Source organism: Coregonus clupeaformis, chromosome 2 (assembly GCF_020615455.1).
Source record: "Coregonus clupeaformis isolate EN_2021a chromosome 2, ASM2061545v1, whole genome shotgun sequence".
Lineage (NCBI taxonomy): Eukaryota > Metazoa > Chordata > Actinopteri > Salmoniformes > Salmonidae > Coregonus > Coregonus clupeaformis.
In genome coordinates, this window is record NC_059193.1 from 1,922,547 (window position 1) to 1,945,162 (window position 22,616).

The 22,616-nt window shown below is 44.2% G+C and overlaps 1 protein-coding gene and 1 long non-coding RNA gene across 2 annotated transcripts in view; both read left to right on the plus strand.

Moving 5' to 3' along the window:
* Positions 1-1,557: 1,557 nt before the first annotated feature.
* LOC121555540 lies at positions 1,558-14,878 on the plus strand. Its single transcript, XR_005997941.1, has 3 exons — positions 1,558-1,649; positions 10,147-10,353; positions 14,726-14,878. It is a non-coding gene; the product is annotated as an uncharacterized LOC121555540 (long non-coding RNA).
* A 4,160-nt stretch (positions 14,879-19,038) lies between these two features.
* LOC121548155 (collagen alpha-1(VII) chain-like) overlaps positions 19,039-22,616 on the plus strand; it is a 95,506-nt gene continuing 91,928 nt past the window's right edge. The window contains exons 1-3 of the mRNA XM_045225413.1: positions 19,039-19,066; positions 19,535-19,698; positions 22,288-22,417. Of these exons, the coding sequence (XP_045081348.1) occupies positions 19,039-19,066; positions 19,535-19,698; positions 22,288-22,417 (322 nt within the window). The remainder of the gene's footprint in view (positions 19,067-19,534; positions 19,699-22,287; positions 22,418-22,616) is intronic.

The window sequence follows — 22,616 nt, forward strand, 5'->3', positions numbered from 1 at the left end:
CCTTATTTGACCTTAGCCAGAATTTTGTTCGAATCCCGAGCCGACTAGGTGAAAAATCTGTCGATGTGCCCTTGAGCAAGGCACTTAACCCTAATTGCTCCGGTAAGTCGGTCTGGATAAGAGCGTCTGCTAAATTACTAAAATGTAAATGCAGGTATAAATTAGAGTGGGATGAGAGTTGACACAGTAGATACCTCTGTTGTATTTCATTGTGAATTCTTGTTTATCATACTGTTACAGCTCTCCTGAAGTTAATTTGTGTTCCCAAATCTAATTAAAGCCTTATTTACCCATGTTTTCCCAAATACATTATTCACAAAGTGCCAGTAACCCAGCCTAGACTCCCAAAGAGCAAGCAGCAACACAGTAGCAAGGATGGAAAACTTCCCTGAGGAGGGTAAATCACAGAATAAATGGTTTAATCCGTAACACAGCGGTACGCAGCAATGCGTAAAACACTCCAGTGCAGAAATACGGCGCACTGGAAAACAACAAGGCAAACGGGTGAATATCCCAGCGATACACAATACAAAGAGCTCCACCGAGCTATAATAAGCTCCACAATAAACAATCACACACAAAGGGGGCAGAGGGAACACGTATACAGGTACTGATGAGGGGATATGAACCAGGTGTGTGTAATAAACAAGACAAAACAAATGGAATGATGAGATGAGGAGCGTCAGTGGCTAGAAGGCCGGTGACGATGAACGACGAAGCCTGCCCGAACAAGGAGAGGGGGCAGCTTCGGAGGAAGTCGTGACAGACATGGATCCTTGATTCCCACGCCTGATAATAATGGATTGTATTTGTATAGCTCTTTGTGTAAACAACTTTGATAAACAATAACTGTTGGTTTTCTAGATTAGGAAGATTCATCTGACTCCTAAGGCCAAGGAAGGAGTCAATCATACTTTTATTAATGAAGTGGGACTATGTGGTTTCTGAATCTTTATGAGTGTCACCTGGCTAATTCACTGCTCCTGCTCCATGGAGGGTAGGGCTGAATCCTTACTAATCCACACACACACACACACACACACACACACACACACACACACACACACACACACACACACACACACACACACACACACACACACACACACACACACACACACACACAGAGAAAGAAGGGAGCAGAGAGACAGAGAAAGAAGGGAGCAGGGAGACAGGGAATGAGTGAATGGAGGTAAAAGGTAGTAATACATTCCTGTCAGGGTCAAGAAACACACATCAATAACTCTCTCTCCTTCTTTCTCTCTCTCTTTCTCTATCTCTGTCTGTCTCTCTCTTTCTCTCTCTCGGAGTGTGAGCCAACAGGTTACAGCAGCTCCACACACCCCCTCTCTAACTGTTCAGCGTTACAACAGAGGAGCTCTGGGGTAAAGTGTGTGTCTCATTCATTCACTCTACCTACACACACACACTCCATCTCTCACACACAGTACACAATCTACTGTATGTGAGTGTCTTTTACGGAATACAATACAATAACATCTCGGATTCTTTCTTCTTACCTGTGGGCACTTCTAAACTTTTTCTCAGGGAATTTTTTCTCTCACAACCTGGAAACCCGGAGAGAGCAGCAAGCAGCAGTTGCCAGAACAAGTTGCCAGAACAAGAGGATGTTTCCTATCCCTGGAGAGGTAAGTAAGTAGCAAGGCTTTTAGGGGCTCTGTGAGTGGGCCCATTGCATTCACTGTCTCTTACTGGGTATGTGTCAAATGGCACCCTACTCTTTATATAGTTCACTACATTTGACTAGAAAAGTAGTGCACTATATAGGGAATAGTGTGTCATCTGGGAAGCACCCACTGTCTCTGCCAGCTCTAAAGGTAACACCCAGCTACAGTCTGGTAATTGTGGAACAAATTTGAAAACTGTTATTTTCTGAACGTGCCGTTCCACTCAATATAGTTTTCAAAGAGCGAGAGATAGAGAGAGACACTGCAGCCAAACTAGCAGAGCTAATGCAGCTGAAAAGGCGTGGGCAGAAAATGGAAGCATTTATATCTATATAATGTGTTTAAGGAGCCTCTCCCCCACTTTAAGTTCAGGAATTTATTGAGAGCTTTTAGGCTGCAAATTCCCAGCATTACTCATGCTTTTAAACATAATGTCTGAGGGAAGAGGGAAGTGCATTGTAGCATTAAAGCAAATAACCTGTTGCATACTGCTACTGCCATATCCACACTTGTGTAGAGGTGATGCATGCACAGGATCACACTTAGAAAAAAGGGTTCTAAAAGGGTTCATTGACTGTCCCCATAGGAGAGCACTTTTTGGCTCCATATACAACCCTTTTTGGTTCCTGTAATAACCCTTTTGGGTTCCATGTAGAACCCTTCTAGATGGAACCCAAAAGGGTTATACCTTGAACCAAAAAGGGTTATTCAAAGGGTTCTCCTATGGGGACAGCCGAAGAACCCTTAAAGGTTCTAGATAGCATTAGCACATCAAGGTCACTGTTGTGTCTGAGAGCTGCAGCATTATGTGATGGGACTGGAGTGTACTATAAGGAACTCCCCATGTAAAGACACGTCTGTATAGAATAACTAGCATCAGGAAGTGGTGAATAATGGGTATCTTAATGAGGCATTACTTGTTAATAGTAAGGATTGTATTGTATGTGTGCATTCGTGCGTGCACGTGTGTGTGCGTGCGTGCACATGCATGTGGGATGTAGCTCAGTTGATAGAGCATGGCGTTTGCAACGTCAGGGTTGTGGGTTCGATTCCCACAGGGGGTATGAAAAAAAATAATGTATGCACTAACTGTAAGTCGCTCTGGATAAGAGCGTCTGCTAAATGACTAAAATGTAAATGTAAATGTAATGTGTATTTCGTGTGCATGTTTATCTTGATGATATTACATATCCTAATATCTGGAAATCACATAGACACTACAGCTTGAGGCAGTTGGTGTGTGTGCATGCATAAACACGTGTTTTTACAATATGTCTGTGCACACACACAAACATACACACATGCTTGTGTTTCTACCCTATGTCGGTGTACACACACACTATGTCTGTGTGTGTTTGTGTGTGTGTGCGTGTGTGTGTGTGCCTTTTCACTGCTCCCAATTTCACACCTACAGGGATAATCCTCTGTGAAGTGGAAAATGCCATTATGTAGAAATAACTGACATGCAGTTGGACTTGTGGGGGGGGAGGGAGAGAGGGAGGGAGGGAGGGAGGGAGGGAGAGAGAGAGAGAGGGGGAGAGGGAGAGAGAGAGAGAGAGAGAGAGAGAGAGAGAGAGAGAGAGAGAGAGAGAGAGAGAGAGAGAGAGAGAGAGAGAGAGAGAGAGAGAGAGAGAGAGATGTGTTTTGTATCCTCCACCTTTAATCCACTCTGAGCTGTAGTACACTAACTGGGGCCAGACAGACACACTACCCTCTACAGTGCTAATGTGAGGATACCAGGCTGGACACAAGTGATTGCATTGTGAGATAGTTGCAGGGACGTTGTCAGAGGTTGCTGAGTGCTGCTGACCTGTTTGTGAGTGTAGCCTTTGCAGAAATGCCCCTTCTGCATCTTCAGAGTAAGGCCTGGTCCATTGCTGATTAAGAGTCCAATGCTGTATACACTTACATCATTGCAGACCTTGGTAAGTACATTACATAATATGTCAAGTACTTTCAAATGCTTGAAAGTACTTGAGCTACAGATGTCTTCACAGTGTGACTTGGGGAAAGATGTAGGGAAAGTTCCAACGTGCAACACCAACCCAGGATTAGTACAAAGGCCTACTTTACACAGAGAGATACACTTTATTCAGCAGATGACTCATAAGGCAGCCCCAGATTAAGCCTACTCCTGAAGAAAAAGAAGCACTTTCAATGGAGACTCACCATTGAGCTTTTTCAGTCTAGTAAAAGGGTTGGGGAAACCTTCCCTTACTGTAGATGTAGAAGGATGCGTTGCTGCAACCCAGTTTGCCTTACTGTCTGTGGCTTGTGACTATGACATACAGATCTACATTTGATCACTCATTTGTTGCTGAGAATTTTCAAACTTGTAGTGTATTTTAGTTTTTAAAAGGCTTCAAAAGTTTGTAATTTCCACTTTGAAATTTCAGACTTTATTTTCCCTAACGAGAAATGTATCAACCCCAACAAAAATGTCCATTAATTATAATCCACATAATAATTCACATTTCCTGTTGCTGCTGGATTATGTTCCTGTTGTCATCTGTAAGCTGATGTCAGGTTTCTACAACTTCAAGTTTCTACACTTTAACATGTAAAGTATGTAGCAGGATACAAGCAGAGACAGGACTGGCTTGGATTGGTATGTGAATGGAGAGGTGTTGTGTAGTGTAACCTCTGGCAGCTCTCCCATCTGAGTGGCTGTAAACTCAACATGCCTCAAACAATCAAACGCCCTGACGTTCTGTCCAGGCCTTCAAAGTGCTGTGAAATAAAACTATGGGGGAAAATGTTAGGATTTAATTTTGATCTAGAGTTGATCTGATATGGTCTAGAGAGGTGATGGGGATGTAGCAGGATGGAAGGATGGATGTTTTGATGGAGGGGTGGATGTTTTGATGGAGTGATGGAGGTTATGAAGGAGGGATGAATGTTTTGATGGATGATGTTTTGATGGAGGGATGGATTGATGGATGCTTTGATGGATGGATGTTTTGATGGATGGATTGATTGATGGATGCTTTGATGGATGGATGGATGTTTTGATGGAGGTATGGATGTTATGAAGGAGGGATGGATGTTTTGATGGAGGGATGGATTGATGGATGTTTTGATGGAGGGATGGATGTTTTGATGGAGGGATGGATGTTTTGATGGATGGATTGATTGATGGATGGATGTTTTGATGGAGGTATGGATGTTATGAAGGAGGGAGGGTTATGGGGCGGCAGGTAGCTTAGTGGTTAAGAGCGTTGTGCCAGTAACCGAAAGGTCGCTGGTTCTAATCCCCGAGCCGACTAGGTGAAAAATCTGTCGATGTGCCCTTGAGCAAGGCACTTAACCCTAATTGCTCCTGTAAGTCGCTCTGGATAAGAGCGTCTGCTAAATGACTAAAATGTAAAATGTAAAAGGAGGGATGGATGTTTTGATGGAGGGATGGATTGATGGATGCTTTGATGGATGGATGGATGTTTTTGATGGAGGTATGGATGTTATGAAGGAGGGATGGATGTTTTGATGGAGGGATGGATGTTTTGATGGATGGATGAATGTTTTGACGGAGTGATGGAGAGATTGAGAGATGGGGTGATGGAGAGATTGAGAGATGGGGTGATGGAGAGATTGAGAGATGGGGTGATGGAGAGATTGAGAGATGGGGTGATGGAGAGATTGAGAGATGGGGTGATGGAGAGTGGTGTTTAGGGGGAGGTGTAGCTCTATCTGCCTTACCTCCATAACTTGCTACATTCGCACACACTGTATATATATTTTCTGTTGTATTTTTTGACTTTATGTTTTTTTACCCCATATGTAACTCTGTGTTGTTGTTTTTATCGCACTGCTATGCTTTATCTTGGCTAGGTCGCAGTTGTAAATGAGAACTTGTTCTCAACTGGCTTACCTGGTTAAATAAAGGTGAAAAAAAAAAAAAAAAATCTGGTATCTGTATTTACTAGTGTGTGGTAGCTGAGCTAAGACAGACTTGACACACACACACACACACACACACACACACACACACACACACTGACAGTCTTGTACAGCTAACCTTGTGGGGACACACAATTCAGTCCCATTCAAAATCCTATTTTCCCTAACCCAAACCTAACCCTAGCTCCTAACCCTAACCCTAACCCTAACCCTATCTCCTAACCCTAACCCTAACCCTAAAACTAACCCTAGTTCCTAACCCTAACCCTTAACGTAATTCTAACCCTAACACTAATTCTAACCTTAACCCTAAACCCCCTAGAAATAGCACTTGACCTTGTGAGGACCAACAAAATGTCCCCAGTTGGTCAAATTTTTGTTTGTTTACTATTCTTGTGGGGACTTCTGGTCTCCACAAGAATAGTTAAACACGTCACACACACACACACACACACACACACACACACACACCCACTGTAGGGAAAGGCAGAAATACAGAGATACTATAAAACCATCTAAAATCACAACCTCACCATAGCTAATCTATTGACCTTTTCACAACCTCTAAAAGTGTAAGCTAACATATGGAATTGTTTTAAGACGGTCATTTAGCTATTTTATTTTCGGGATGTCTCATGGTCTGACAAACACCGCTGTAACTCGGCCATCTCCCACCACAGATGCGGAAGGCCGACATACCCGGATGCGGTCGATTGAGACTCAGCCCATGCAAAAACCCTGATATCTCTAGCTTAAACGGACAGAATTTGATGGGATTCTTTTTATTATGTTACTTAGATTGACCCAGGGGGTGCATCAATAGACTCTTAAGGATCAGAAATGTTGTCCTTTAAATGTATCTGAAGCGTCTTTGCAGAAGCACCTTTAATGTCACGTCAGCAAAGCAGATAGAAAATTACAATTGGCCTGAAATGTAGAGTAGCCTTGAGGGTACGCTCTCCTTCCTTGGACTCCATGACCTGGAATGCATGCACTTTCTCTTCTGAAGGGAGTGTGTGTGTGTGTGTGTGCGCATTCATGTTTTAGTGTGTGTGTGTGCGTGCGTGCGCGAGTCTCCTGAAGGGAGAGATTGTTTCCTCCAATCATTAACCTTGGAATGCAGACCCAATTTACCTTCATATTCTTTCGCAGGCCTGATTACTGGGAGGAATGCTTAGGTTTTCACCAGACACACTTCTCCTCTTTGAAATGTATTGCTAGTGCATGGCCGCGACATGTATTTTAATGCAAAGGAAACCATATTTCAGGGTCTGGTCACAGAGAACCTGCTATCTATTAGATTGTAGATTATGGACCACATAAAGAAACGCTGACACACAGACACACATACACACACCACACATATACAAACACACACACGTGGACACACATATACACAGATGCACGCACAGGTGGAGATAAGAACTGGACACGGATGTCTGTTACTACAGATTTGCTTTGGTGTCGCGATCAAACTCAACATGCAAACACACACACACACACACACACACACACACACACACACACTGGTTGACAGGAGGATATCGATTGTACACACGTGGGTTCTATTACAGATTTGCTATAGGGTCAGGGTGTCCACACACACACACACACACACACACACACACACACACACACACACACACACACACACACACACACACACAGGAAACAATTAGCTATGATGTCTTAGCCTAGCTTAGGGATTAATCTGACCTGGTCAGTGAGTTCCAGGGCTATGAGTGGGAGAAGGCCTCAGGGCAGGGGGCTCGACTAATCTCCTCACCAAGATAGGTGTTCTGGTCTGGGGGTCCGTGGCAGGCCAGTTAGGCCCCAAAGTTGAGGTAGATGCTACGGCTCCCATTCCAGATGACCTTGATTTTGAAGGGATGGTTATACAGTCTAGACTATATGGAATATAATGATCAGGACCAGGAAGTTGGCTTGGGAAAAATCTGGGCCTTTCAGTGCAGAAGAAAAATAATACTGAAATATCACATTTACATAAATATTCAGACCCTTTACTCAGTACTTTGTTGAAGCACCTCTGGCAGCAATTACAGCCTTGAGTCTTCTTGGGTATGACGCTACAAGCTTGGCACAACTGTATTTGGGGAGTTTCTCCCATTCTTCTCTGCATATCCTCTCAAGCTCTGTCAGGTTGGATGGGGAGCGTTGCTGCACAGCTATTTTCAGGTCTCTCCAGAGATGTTCATGCTCTGGTTGGGCCACTCAAGAACATTCAGAGACTTGTCCCGAAGCCACTCCTGCGTTGTCTTGGCTGTGTCCTTAAGGTCGTTGTCCTGTTGGAAGGTGAACCTTCGCCCCAGTTTGAGGTCCTGAGCGCTCTGGAGCAGGTTTTCATCAAGGAGCTCTCTGTACTTTGCTCCGTTCATCTTTCCCTCAATCCTGACTAGTCTCCCAACCCTGCCGCTGATAAACATCCCCACAGCATGATGCTGCCACCACCATGCTTCACCGTAGGGATGGTGCCAGGTTTCCTCCAGACGTGACAATTGGCATTCAGGCTAAAGAGTTCAATCTTGGTTTCATCAGACCAGAGAATCTTGTTTCTCATGGTTTGAGAGTCTTTAGGTGCCTTTTGGCAAACTCCAAGTCATGTGCCTTTTACTGAGGAGTGGCTTCCTTCTGGCCTGATTGGTGGAGTGCTGCAGAGGTGGTTGTCCTTCTGGATGGTTCTCCCATCTCCACAGAGGATCTCTGGAGCTCTGTCAGACTGACCATCGGGTTCTTGGTCACATTCCTGACCAAGGCCCTTCTCCCCCGATTGCTCAGTTTGGCCAGGTGGCCAGCTCTAGGAAGAGTCTTGGTGGTTCCAAACTTCTTCCATTTAAGAATGATGGAGGCCACTGTGTTCTTTGGTACCCTTCCCCAGATCTGTGCCTCGACACAATCCTGTCTCGGAGCTCTACGGACAATTCCTTCGATCTCAAGGCTTGTTTTTTTCTCTGACATGCACTGTCAACTGTGGGACCTTATATAGACAGGTGTGTGCCTTTCCAAATAATTTCCAATCAATTGAATTCCACAGGTGGACTCCAATCAAGTTGTAGAAACATCTCAAGGATGATCAATGGAAACAGGATGCACCTGAGCTCAATTTCGAGTCTCATAGCAAATGGTGTGAATAATTATGTAAATAAGGTATTTCTGTTTTTTATTATTTATGCTTTTGCTAAAATTTTGCAAAACCTGTTTTCACTTTGTCATTATGGAGGTATTGTGTGTAGAATGATGAGGAAAATGTTTTATTTGATCCATTTTAGAATAAGGTTGTAATGTAACAAAATGTGGAAATAGTCAAGGGGTCTGAATACTTTCCGAATGCACTGTAGTTATAGGCTGTAACTTGATCTCATAATTTGATCAGGTCACATTGTCAGGAAAAACTCAGGACCCGTATAGTGATTGTGACGTCACGAGAGGCTACACAGCTTTCAGCGGGATTGCTCAAGTAGTGCAAGGAGACAAGGTTCAAACAAAACAAGGATTTTATTATAGGTCTTGGGAAATTAACGAAAATATAACAAAATTCTGTTCTCTTGTGGCTCTTTAAGGGTTAACAGTTCAGGGATGTCTCTTCCACATCCAAAATCATAATTCTCACTCGCTCAGATAACTTTTCCCCAGCCTTACTGTAGTCCACGTTGCAGCTAGTGGCCAACCCAGCAAAAAGTCCTTCCAAATGTCTCTCACGTATTTCCACAGGTGCATATATCCAAAGGTGAGTATTTCCCAAAGGTAAGTATCTCCAAATCCTTATATTCCTCATGGAAGTGGACGTGCAGCACTCTTGTCCTCCAGAGAGCCCAGGTTGGAGACTGTGTTTCTTCACCCCCCACACACTCCCTCAGTGTGTCTCTTCCCTTCCAAAACCTTCAGCTCATCAGCTCCTGATTTGTTTCAGCTGCGTGGGAAGATTGGCCATAGAGGGGTGGAGTTCCCGACCATACCAGCAGATGGAGCCATAGCTGTCTGGGTTTGCAGCCACCTCAGGGGGATGTAACGTCCCTCCAGGACACAGCCTCTCGTGACATCACATGATATATTAGTGTTGTTCACTGTGAGATGGTGAATGTTCATTGTGCCTAATTGCTTAGCTTGTTTCAAGGGAGCTGTCAACAGTCTCCATAGTAACAACCTTGGTACAACGCACTGACTGTTAGCTACTGAAAGGGATGGGCATGATTCACCATCTGAAATGTCATGGCTTTGATTTCGTGAATATTTTACTATCGGGGTGGTTCTCAGTTCCTTATGGAGTATGGTGTTGATTCCTGCATAGGCCACAAATTAGTCAGCTGAATGTAGTTATATGTAAGTGTAGCAGAGATTATTGTGAATCATACTCTCATGAAGAGATAGCCCTGCCTGAGACTTGTAAGGCCAATTGTCTCCCTAAGACCTTGAGGATGTCCTCCTGCTGGCCTAACCTGCTGAACGGTAGACCTGGGATCAATTTGATTCAACATATGATAGTGTTATGTAGCAAACACTCATGTATGGGCCTTGTTTAACTGTTTAACTTTGTTGGTTTCAGAAAAGAGAGAAGAGTCTGAGCTGAATCTTAAAGAGGAGTGGATCTGTCGGAGGAAATCTTGGGAGAGGAGGACCAGGAACAGGAGAGAAGAGGAGGAGAAGGAGGGATAGAAGAGGAGAGGAGGACAGAGCATGGGCCACTCCTGCTTGTGGATTTTTATGCTGTCCCTGTCTCTCTCCCACCAGGAGGTCATTGCACAGGCAGAAGGTATTGGATTTGACCTCTCTTTCTCTCTCCATCCCTCTCTCTGCCTCTCTCTCTCTCCATCCCTCTCTCTCTCTCCATCCCTCTCTCCCTCTCTCTGCCTCTCTCTCTCCATCCCTCTCTCTGCCTCTCTCTCTCTCCCTCTCCATCTCTCTCCATCCCTCTCTCTCTCTCTCCCTCTCTCTCATCCCTCTCTCTCTCTCCATCTCTCTCTCTCTCCATCCCTCTCGCTCTCCCTCTCTCTCTCATCCTCATCTCTCTCTCTCTCTTTCTCCATCTCTCTCTCCATCCCTCTCTCTCTCTCTCCCTCTCTCTCTCATCCCTCTCTCTCTCATCCCTCTCTCTCTCTCTCCCCCTCCCTGTCACCATTTCTCTCCTGACCATTCCCTTTCTTCAGCTTTCTCAACATGTCTTCTCTCTCTCTCTCTCTCTCTCTCTCCGTTTCTCTCCCGTCTCTCTCTCTCTCTCTCTCTCTCTCTCTCTCTCTCTCTCTCTCTCTCTCTCTCTCTCTCTCTCTCTCTCTCTCTCTCTCTCTCTCTCTCTCTCTCTCTCTCCACATGTCTACACACCTGGATGGACTAGGCAGGTAGACAGTGAGGCAAACTCAGACACAGTGTTGTTTCTCATCTTCTATCGTTAGACAGGGCATTCTTAATATCTGGCAGCCTCCTGTTCACCACTACAGTCAACTGTCTGACAGACAGTCAAATCTCGGCCTTAGGTTTGGTACTGTACATCGCACCTGGGTCAAATATATATGTCAAATATTTGCTAATACTTGAGCTGGGCTTCATTTGGTTTGGCCGGTACATCGGAACCAATGGCATAGTCCCAAAAGTGCAAACATCAAGCTAAATCAAACACGTCTGCTAGAGGATTACTGTACACAGCTTCAGATGTGCTTGGATACCATGGAAGATTAAATTAGCCAATCAGATGGTTAAAGTTGACTCTCAGGGTGGAATCGGATTGGCAGCCAGTGATGCATTTTTTGTACTTTCCAACTATTGTAATGAAACAACATTTGTGCAACACCTAACAACCTCGTCACGAGTTTCTGACCATTCAGTGTAATGGCTAAGGTGCTGGACTGACAATCGCAGGGACCTGGGTTTGAGTCCCGATCAGGCTACCCCTTGAATTTGCTGCAGTACTATAATTCTATGCTTACAGTGTTTGACTGACAGAAGGCTTTAGAGTCAACTTGATTTAAACCCCAACGTCAATTACTCTCATGTTCTGTGAGATTAAATGCATTTAAATATGTTTTAATTCGGCCCTGATGTTACCCTTTCCCCAAAGTAGAACTTAGATGGTGAGCAGGTGGATTCTTGTCAAATACACCAGCCTGGCTGGCAGCTGTGTTGAAACTAGAGAAACAAACTCAGGACTATAGCCTGTATGGAAAGTTATCATTGGAGTACTAACAGTTGTCATTCTTGGGGCTTGTTCTGTTTTGTCAAGGAGTCACACATGGATCCAAGTTATTATGTTCCAATATTAGAGTGTAGTGAATGAACAATGAATAGACTATTGACTGTACTGTATTGCTAGATGATGGTATGTAGCAACTAGGTAGACAACAGGTTCAGTACGACAGATACTGAACTATAATGACCCTTCACCATGTGTTGTCTAGCCATTCTAGGCATGTGGTTCTCACCTGCCAGTACAGACACAGTATAGAGTCTGGACAATTGATATTTTTCTCCTCAGTCTGTCTGTCTATCTGTCTGTCTGTTTGTCTGTCTGGACAATTTATATTTTTCCTCTCTGTCTGTCTGTCTGCCTGTCTCTCAGTCTGTCAGTCAGTCTCTCTGTCAATCAGTCTCTCTGTCTGTCTGTCTGTCTGTCTGCCTGTCTGTCTGCCTGTCTGCCTTTCCGTCTGTCCGTCCTTCCTTAAGTCAGTCTGTCTGTCCATCCGTCCTCCATTCCGCCAGTCCTTCTGTCCGTATGTCTGTCCGTCCTTCAGTCAGTCTGTCCGTCCATCCGTCCACCAGTCCTTCAGTCTATCTGTCCGTCCTTCAGTCCGTCATTCAGTCTGTCAGTCAGTGTATGCTTTGCTGATCTCTGCTGCTGTGTTCCATAGTTCACGTCCTCCATTTGGAGGGTAAAAAGTTTACACTGATACTACATATTATACTAAACTAATGGAAGAACTTTCCATGCCTTGGCTTGGTTTGCTGCCTTTGTGAAGCTTGACTTAGGAACCGTGCTCGGTGCTGACTCACACTGTCGTTTCCCATGACCTGTGAAAGTTCATTACATGGCAATGTGGCCAGAGGCAGTGGAGGCAGTTTGTCGGTGTAGTCTCCCAAACGGTTCCCTCTGATACTTAGTCTCCTGACTCCTGTGGAATGCAGGATATAGTTTTGTGAACAGGAGCAGAGTGCTGGTCCGCGTTGAGCCGGGACATATGTCACCCCCACTGAATCCTGGGACGGCGGCCAAGGAAGGGTAGGATAAAAGAGGAGAGGAAAGGCGAGGGAGTGAAATAGAAGACAAGGGGAAAGGAGAGAGGCTGAGTTATCACCATACAGCACAATCACTGGACCTGATCTTCTATTCCCTGTTGTAATCTATTCTGTCACAGTGTGGTTTATTGCATATGTAATACTGGGGCACTGACAGGGAGAATGTGTGTGTGTAGACTGTTTGTGTGTGTGTGTGTGTGTGTGTGAGAGTAGGTGGTTGGTAGGGTAATCGGGGTGTGTGCGAGAGAGTGTGTGGATAATATGGAAAGTAATACGGTTCATGCAAACATGTGTGCATCTTTTCAAGTGTGTGTGTTTATGCAAAGAGAACCAACACCTATTCAACCGCCCGGTGTGTGTCTGAGTGGACGCGGTGTGTGTCTGAGTGGACGCGGTGTGTGTCTCAGTGGACGCGGTGTGTGTCTGAGTGGACGCGGGGTGTGTCTGAGTGGACGCGGTGTGTGTCTGAGTGGACGCGGTGTGTGTCTGAGTGGACGCGGTGTGTGTCTGAGTGGACGCGGGGTGTGTCTGAGTGGACGCGGTGTGTGTCTGAGTGGACGCGGGGTGTGTCTGAGTGGACGCGGGGGCTGGCCCCACTTTGTGCTGTGTATGTTGTTGTTCTAAGCCTTCCTCATTGCTGTTCTAAAGTTTTATTGCTGGAGTGCTCAGAATATTGATGGTCTCAACGCCTCACTTGTGTGCCATTAAACATTCATAGGAGCCTTGTGGTGCTCTGACTGTGACAGCAGAAGGTTGGCCATGGAAATGTATTACCTGCCGAGGCAGGTAGCCTAGCGGTTAAAAGTGTTGGGCCAGTAACTGAAAGGTCTCTGGTTCGAATCCCTGAGCAGGCAAGTTGTAAAAATCTGCCGTTCTGCCCTTGAGCAAGGCAGTTAACCCACAACAACAACTGCTCTTCGGGCATCGATGCCGTCGATTAAGGCAGCACCCTGCACCTCTTTGATTCAGAGGGTTTGGGTTAAATACGGAAGGTTGTGCAACTGATTAAGTATCCCCTTCCCTTTTTGATGGAGGTATACTGCCACCTTGTGGTAGAATGGGGAAACACTGTTGACAGAGCAGCAGGGTGAAGTTGACCTTAGATGCTGATTGTGGGTCAGTTTTGCATTTTCGCCACTAATGGTTAAGGTTAGCTTCCAATTGGCTCATTCATCCCCCCTCCTTTCCCCTGTAACTATTCCCCAGGTGGTTGCTGTGAATGAGAATATGTAAACTAAGGGTTAAATAAAATACAAATCAAATTAGCATTGGGAAAGAGGAAACTGAAATCCTAGATCTGTACCTAGTGGAAACTTCACCCTGGAGCGTGGACAGAAACAGATCAATTGAGTTGGTGCTTGATTTAGCCAGCATTGGCACCAGTACAGTTCATTCTTTTCTGGTTTCACAGAGAATAAAACATGAAAGGTGGAACAGTAGGTGAAATAAAGCTACATTAAAGAAAGGCTTTGGAATTCAGTTTGAATAAAGACAGTCTTTTTCTTCTTGGTTTTGCCTTCTATTCTCTACTGACATGACAGGTGCCAACACTCAGTTAATCTGGCCTTCATTGTGCCCCTAGGCTGAGAGAAATCCCACTCAACTAAAATATTTAATGGAATTGATGCAGAGACGTACATACTGAATGCAGACTTATATATAGGTCCCGTGTAGCTCAGTTGGTAGAGCATGACATTTGCAGGGTACTCACTAACTGTAAGTCGCTCTGGATAAGAGCGTCTGCTAAATGACTAAAATGTCAAATGTAAATATACAGACATCCCTGCAGGAAATCTAACATCCTCCAACCCGGATTTCTGGAAAACATGGGAATTTTGGGAAAGTTAACGGAATTTTGCAACCCTAACACTAAACCAGCCATATATCTGTTGTTCCCACAGCATGTCGGACGGCAGAGCCTGCAGACCTTGTGTTCTTGGTGGATGAGTCGTGGGGCGTGGGCCAGACCAGCTTCTCCTGGGTTAAAGACTTCATCTCGGCCATCATTCATTCCTTTCAGGACAGCGTGGTGGGGTCCGAGGGCATTCGCTTTGGAGTCACCGTCTACGGAGATATACCCAGGTCTCTATGGTTAGGTCTGCAGGGTTGGGCAATGTTATCCGCAAAGAGCAAAGGTTACTTAGGAACATTTATGTATTTACATTCCTTTATCCCTCTCCCCAGGGGTAGGAAATCTGACCCTGCAAAAGCCAATGTGGGTGCAGGCTTTTGGTACACCTGATTTAACTAATTAACTAGTCATAGTCTTCAATAATTGGTTGAATCAGCCAATAATTGGTGTTACTGCTTTGGCTGTGTCTAAAACCTCTTCAGTGAATTCCTAAAGACTTCAGTTCAGAGTTGCAAAGAAGCTCAGGGACTTTTGGTCTGTCTGTGTTAGGCTCCATAGAGCCTCACTGCTAATCAGTCTAGACTGGCTGATCCACCCACAACCCAGGAATGACTCTTCTGCTCTCTCTCTCTCTCTGTCTCTTTCTCTGTCTCTGTCTCTGTCTCTGTCTCTGTCTCTGTCTCTGTCTCTGTCTCTCTCTCTGTTTCTGTCTCCAGGATGCGTATTGCCCTGACAGACTACAGCAGTCTAGAGGAGGTCCTGAGGGCAGTGAAGGACCTCCCCTTTGAAGGCGGGGCCAGTCGAACGGGCGACGCCCTCCAGTTCCTGGTGGATTATGTCTTCAGTGCGGCTATCACCAGGGACAACACCCCCAAGGTTAACTACTGTACATCTCAAAATTGGTTCCTGGGATGTTAAACACTTCTCCAGGCGTTGTGAGATCTGATAGTTAGCAACCACAGGAGGTTGGTGGCACCTTAATTGGGGAGGAAGGGCTCGTGGTAATGACTGGAGCGGAATCAGTGGAATGGTGTCAAAAACATCAAACACATGGTTCCCAGGTGTTTGATGCGATTCTATTTGCTCCGTTCCGGCCATTATTATGAGCCGTCCTCCCCTCAGCAGCCTCCACTGTTAGCAACTGCACTTCTCCTTGAAGTGTTACACTGCACTATCCCAGCTGCATCTGCTATAACATGCCAGTCATTGAGATTCTTCGCAGCCCTCCAAGTCACACACACACACACACACACACACACACTGCAAGTCATGCTGAAGCACAGCTAATGTGGCAGAGAGAGAGAGCAGGATTAGGTTGACATATTTGATTTCACCACTCGGAGCACACACACCGTAGCCACATCAGGTGCATATTGATGTGCTCTCACCCCCTCCCCCCTCCTAACCCCCCCATCGATTGGGGCCTGAACTTTCGACAAACTGCAGTGAATTTTTATTAATGGGGAATTATCATTCCGTAGTGTTTTAAGTCTCACACTGCGTTATTGCATTATGCATGCAATTATGAGTTAAAACATGTCAAATATCTCTAAGGACAGGGCTTGTTTTTTGTATGCATGGTAATGTGGTATTTCCAATAAGGGTAAGTGTACTCCCTACGAAGGAAGATCTAGTTCATCTAGTTCTATGCTATTGTGTGTTGCTTTTAAAATACTCATGTTTACGTTTCCTATGAGAACAGGTCTAGTTAGTCAATTTCTATGTTATTGTGTTTCGCTATTGAAAAGACTCTCATTTAAGTATTTCCTCTTAGGGCGGGTCTAGTTCTATACAATTGTGAGTTGCTTTTAAAATACTAATTTTCATATTTCCTATGAGAACAGGTCTAGTTAGTCAATTTCTATTTTATTGTCTTTCGCTATTGAAAAGACTCATTTAGGTATTTCCTCTTAGGGCTGGTCTAGTTTGTCTAGTTCTAAGCAATTGTGTGTTAATATTGAAAAGACCCTTTCAGTAAATACGGATTGTAGTTGTATATTCTGGTAGAACTGTAAAATAGAACTAGTTTGATTGGATTAGTTGTTTGCAGATTGCTGTTCTGATCACAAACGGCCGTTCGGATGACCAGGTGGATGGGCCGTCCAAGGCTGTCACAGACAGTGGGATCTCTATCTACGCAGTGGGTGAGTCTGGAACGCTGTGATTGTATATTCATACAACATCCCTGCAGCGTCCTGGAGATTTTATCCAGCTTACCTATCTGCAGTGCCTTAGGTGAGAAATGAATGTGGTATTCATGGAATGTCATTGAAGTGTGTGTGCGTGCATTTGCAAGTGTGTGATTATGTGTGTGTTGAGCTTATGTGCGTGCCTCTGTGTATCAGTGACCGTGCGTCCATAAGTGTTTGTAAGTACTGCATATTGCTTACACTTCATGCGCTACATGACCTATCTACCAGTGTGTGACTGCACACACTACATAGCCATACATTGTCATGTGCAGTGAGTGTGTCTCTGCTGTCCTTAGCCCAGAGACGGGAAATAATTACAGCTCATTAGCCAGTGGTGAGCTAATTATGGTGATTTTTCATCAGGCTTTTCTGTGCACCCCCTCCCCCCTGACACGGAGGCCAGGTCCTGGTATTCATCATCCCCATAGAGGGAAGCATCAATCTGATCAGCTAGCTGGTCTCTGTCTGACACAGCTGGACAGAGCCAGCTAACACAAGTACTACATAGTACTCTACACCGCTAGAGCAGGGGGAGGTGATCTGGCAGCACCTTATGGTGTGTGTGTCTGTGGTGGGGGGGATCTGTGTGTGGGGATAGGGGGATTGTGTGCGTGTGCGTGTGCGTGTGCGTAATGTACTGTAATGTAATGTACTGTACATGTGAGTGTGTGTGTGTCTGCGTGCATGTGGTGTATGTGTGTGTCTGTAATGTAATGTACTGTACTGTAATGTACTGTAATGTACTCGAATGTACTGTAATGTAATGTAATGTAATGTAATGTACTGTACTGTACTGTAATGTACTGTAATGTACTGTAATGTAATGTTCTGTGGTGTACTGTACTGTAATGTACTGTAATGTACTGCAATGTACTGTAATATACTATAATGTACTGTACTGTAATGTACTGTACTGTACTGTAATGTACTGTAATGTACTGTAATGTACTCTAATGTACTCTAATGTACTGTACTGTACTGTAATGTACTGTACTCTAATTTACTGTAATGTAATGTAATGTACTCTAATGTACTCTAATGTACTGTAATGTACTGTAATGTACTGTGATGTACTACAATGTACTGTAATGAACTGTAATATACTATAATTTAATGTACTGCAATGTAATGTACTGTAATGTAATGTACTGTAATATACAATAATGTACTGTAATGTACTGTAATGTAATGTACTGTAATGTACTGTAATGTACTGTAATGTAATGTAATGTACTGTAATATACAATAATGTAATGTCATGTAATGTAATGTACTGTAATGTACTGTAATGTACTGTAATGTAATGTAATGTACTGTAATATACTATAATGTACTGTAATGTAATGTACTGTAATGTAATGTACTGTAATGTACTATAATGTACTGTGCATGTGAGTGTGTGTGTGTCTGTGTGCATGTGGTGTATGTGTGTGTCTAAGGATATATCTCTCATCTCAGCACATTGCATGAGCTCCATCACACTATACCCCTTGACACTCTCTAATAGCATGAGCAGTTAACAGAACATTGTGTCTCGCTAATCATATTTAGAATGGAATGAGATTCACTTAATGCGCTGTACAGTACTTTGCCATGACAAATGGACACTATGATAGATCAATGCTAACTAATGAACTAAATTAATAGATATATATACTAGATAGGAGCGACTAGGACTGAATGGATTAACTCTCTCTCTAGTAGTCTGAAAACATTATATCTTGTTGTTGTTTTTGCACTGCTGAATGCTATTGTGGTGCCATATTGGGTGTACTGAAAAGATCCTATAGATTTTACAACTATGTCCGTTTTAGCTTTTCTATTTCTATGCTTCTCCTAGGGGTGAGAGGAGCTGATGAATCAGAGCTGAGGAAGATTGTGACCGAGCCCCACGAGGAACACCTGTTGCTAGCTGCTAACTTCTCTCTCCTGGATGCTCTCCTGCCCAAACTGTCCCGGAGAATCTGTTTCACCGCCTCTGAACCCCCACGCCCCGTCAAACACACCCCGACCGGTGAGAATTAGCTCCAACCACTGTTCCAGGATCAGATTACTCACCTCCAATCGTAACCCTAACCATTAGAGGGGTGAAAAGAATCTGACCCTGTATCAGTGGTTAAGGGCAACTTTGAAAGTACCTACTCCTGAGAATGCCCAGATATGTACTGCTATGCTGAACATTACCACCCTCAACATAGGTACGTTTGTGTAGTGTGGCTAGATGGCAGCTGTACTGGCCATGGCTATTGTATATGCGGATACATTTAAACATGTTATTTTGTTTAGTGGTGTCTGGTGCATACTCTGTGTGCTCTTCATGTTTCAACCCCTTCTCTCTGTCATTCTCTCCCATCCATCCTTCTCTCTGTCTTTCTCTCTGTCCTTCTCTCTGTCCTTCTCTCCCATCCATCTTTCTCTCTGTCTTTCTCTCTGTCCTTCTCTGTCCTTCTCTCTGTCCTTCTCTCCACTCCATCCTTCTCTCTCTCCTCTCCACTCCATCCTTCTCTCTCTCTCTCTTTCTCTCCCCTCCATCCTTCTCTCTCCCCCTCATCTTTCTCTATCTTATTCGTCACGCCCCATGTTTCTCTCCCTCCACCTCCCCCTTTACTCATCACCCACCTCTCCTTCCTATCTCCATCCTTCCCTCCATCTCTCTCCCCCATCAGTGGAGGAGCGTGTGGTGGGTCCCCGGGACCTCCAGGTGAGTGAGCTAGCCTACAGCAGTCTCAGGCTGACCTGGAGCCAGGCCACCGGAGACGTCACCGGCTACCGCCTTCTGGTCACCCCCCTCAGCCTCAAGGGACAGCTGCTGCCCAGCCTGCAGACACAGGTGAGGGGAGGGGTTTGTTTAGTGGTTGAGATGTTGTGGTAATAACGGTGGCTAAATTCTCAATGCCAGCTCAGACAATGGGCTAAAATAGGATATTGCCTGGGAGGAAGGCATGGTTGAGGTCAATTCAGTTTTTCAATTCAGTCAAAATTGAAAACACTTTCTGAATTGACTGAATTGGAAACTGAACTGACCCGAAATCTTTTTGGGAGGGTAAGGAGTGAGCTGAGATAAGTGAACCTGGTAGTGGGGTGGAAGGTGAGTAAGGTGGCAGGGGGATGGGGGATGGGATGTGAGAGGTGACAGGATATTGGGGCCCAGGACCAGATGGTGCTGAGTACAGACACAGAGACTGACCACAGCAGGATACTGCTAGATAGAGCTGTGGACTGTGTGTGTGTGTGTGTGTGTGTGTGTGTGTGTGTGTGTGTGTGTGTGTGTGTGTGTGTGTGTGTGTGTGTGTGTGTGTGTGTGTGTGTGTGTGTGTGTGTGTGTGTGTGTGTGTGTGTGTGTGTGTGTGTGTGCGTGCGTGCGTGCGTGCGTGTGGGGGTGCCCATGTGTCGCTAGTATGCAGTGAGTGAAAATCCGAACGCAATATCACAATGACCTTGAGCTTTACAATGTAATGTACTGTAATGTATTGTAATGTACTGTAATGTACTGTAATGTACTATAATGTACTGTAATGTAATGTACTGTGCTGTGCTGTACTGTAATGTAATGTACTGTACTGTAATGTACTGTAATGTACTGTAATGTACTGTAATGTAATGTACTGTAATGTAATGTGCTGTAATGTACTGTGCTGTAATGTACTGTAATGTACTGTAATATACTATAATGTACTGTACTGTAATGTACTGTAATGTAATGTACTGTACTGTACTGTAATGTACTGTACTGTAATGTACTGTACTGTACTCTAATGTACTGTAATGTAATGAAATGTACTGTAATGTAATGTACTCTAATGTACTGTACTCTAATGTACTGTACTCTAATTTACTGTAATGTACTGTAATGTACTCTAATGCAATGTACTGTAATGTACTGTAATGTACTGTAGTTTAATGTACTGCAATGTAATGTAATGTACTGTAATGTAATGTAATGTACTGTAATATACAATAATGTAATGTAATGTACTGTACTGTAATGTAATGTAATGTAATGTAATATACTATAATGTACTGTAATGTACTGTAATGTACTGTAATGTACTGTACTGTAATGTGATGTACTGTAATGTACTGTAATATACTATAATGTACTGTACTGTACTGTACTGTACTGTAATGTAATGTAATGTAATGTAATGTAATGTAATGTAATGCACTGTAATGTACTGTAATGTACTGTAATCTACTGTAATCTACTGTAATCTACTATAATGTAATGTACTGTACTGTAATGTAATGTAATATAATGTACTGTACTGTAATGTACTGTACACTACACTATTTGTTGGAGAGTGTGTGTGTGTTTGTGTTCCATGTGTACATCTACTGACCCTTTCTTCTGAACTATATTGTGACATTCACATTCTTAGTCTTTGTTTTGTATAGTCTGGTGTGTGTGTGTGTGTGTGTGTGTGTGTGTGTGTGTGTGTGTGTGTGTGTGTGTGTGTGTGTGTGTGCACGTACGTGCGTGTTTTGTCTTTGTCTCGCAGGCATGGAATCTTTTCCCATTGTGTGTTTTCTCTCAGTGATTTTCTACAGCCTTGCCAGAGCCACAGGGTGCAGCACTGGATTCTCAGAGTGGGTTGTGTGTTTGTCCTTGCTATGACACAGCTATAGAACTCTGGAGAAAGATACTTTAGCATTCTCTAACAGAACCATTCCTGCAGGGACAATCAAACTATGCAGGCATTACATAACTTCTGTATTGGGTGGTGAAGTCACAGAGGAGAGGATGGATGCGATAGGGTTGAGATGTATTTGAAAGAGATTTGAAAGAGTACTGTGTAATATAAAACATGTTTTCTAACCCTGACGTTAAAAATTAAGTGTTTTATTGTTACATACATGGATAGGTGCAGTGAAATGTGTTGTTTTACACCCCTGGCGCAAATTAGGGTTAAGTGCCTTGCTCAAGGGCACATCGACAGGTTTTTCACCTTGACTGCTCCGGTATTCCAACCAATGACCTTTCAGATACTGGCTCAACACTCTAACCGCTAGGTTACCTGCCGCCCTACAGCTGTTGCACATATCAGTTCTATTCCACCTGATTCCACTAGTACATTAATTATCATGCCCTTGTATAGCTGAATCAGGTGGTGCTGGTGCTGGGAAAGAACAAATATGTGCAACGGCTGACTGAGTGGTGAAAGACTGGTGTAGAATGATTACAGAGTAGAGTGATTCTAGTGATGATACAGTTTCTGAATACACACATACACACACACACACCCACACAAAACCATCCCCACAAACACCCTTACCCATTTCACTCAAACCTCTCCCTCTCTCCCTCTCTTCCGCTCCCTCTCTCTCTCTCCCTGTCCCTCTCCCGCTCTCTCTCCCTGCCCCTCTCCCGCTCTCTCTCCCTGCCCCTCTCTCTCTCCCTGTCCTGTGTGTGTCTTATCAGATTGATCTGAAAGGTGATGAGAGGACATCTCTAGTGACAGAGCTGACTCCTAAGACAGAGTACTCTCTGACTGTCTACGCTATCTACCCCGGCCTCATTGGAGACTCTGCCACCATCATCACACAGACACGTGGGTTACAGAGGCACTAACATCAACAATCCCACACACACAGACATGCACCTATGCTCGCACACGAGCGTGCACGCACACACACACTAGCATACACGCACACACAGGTAAATATTGAAGAGCATATTCTCAAACAAACACCTGGTGAACACACTCACATACAGTAGTATTGTAAATATAGATCCACACGTATACTCAG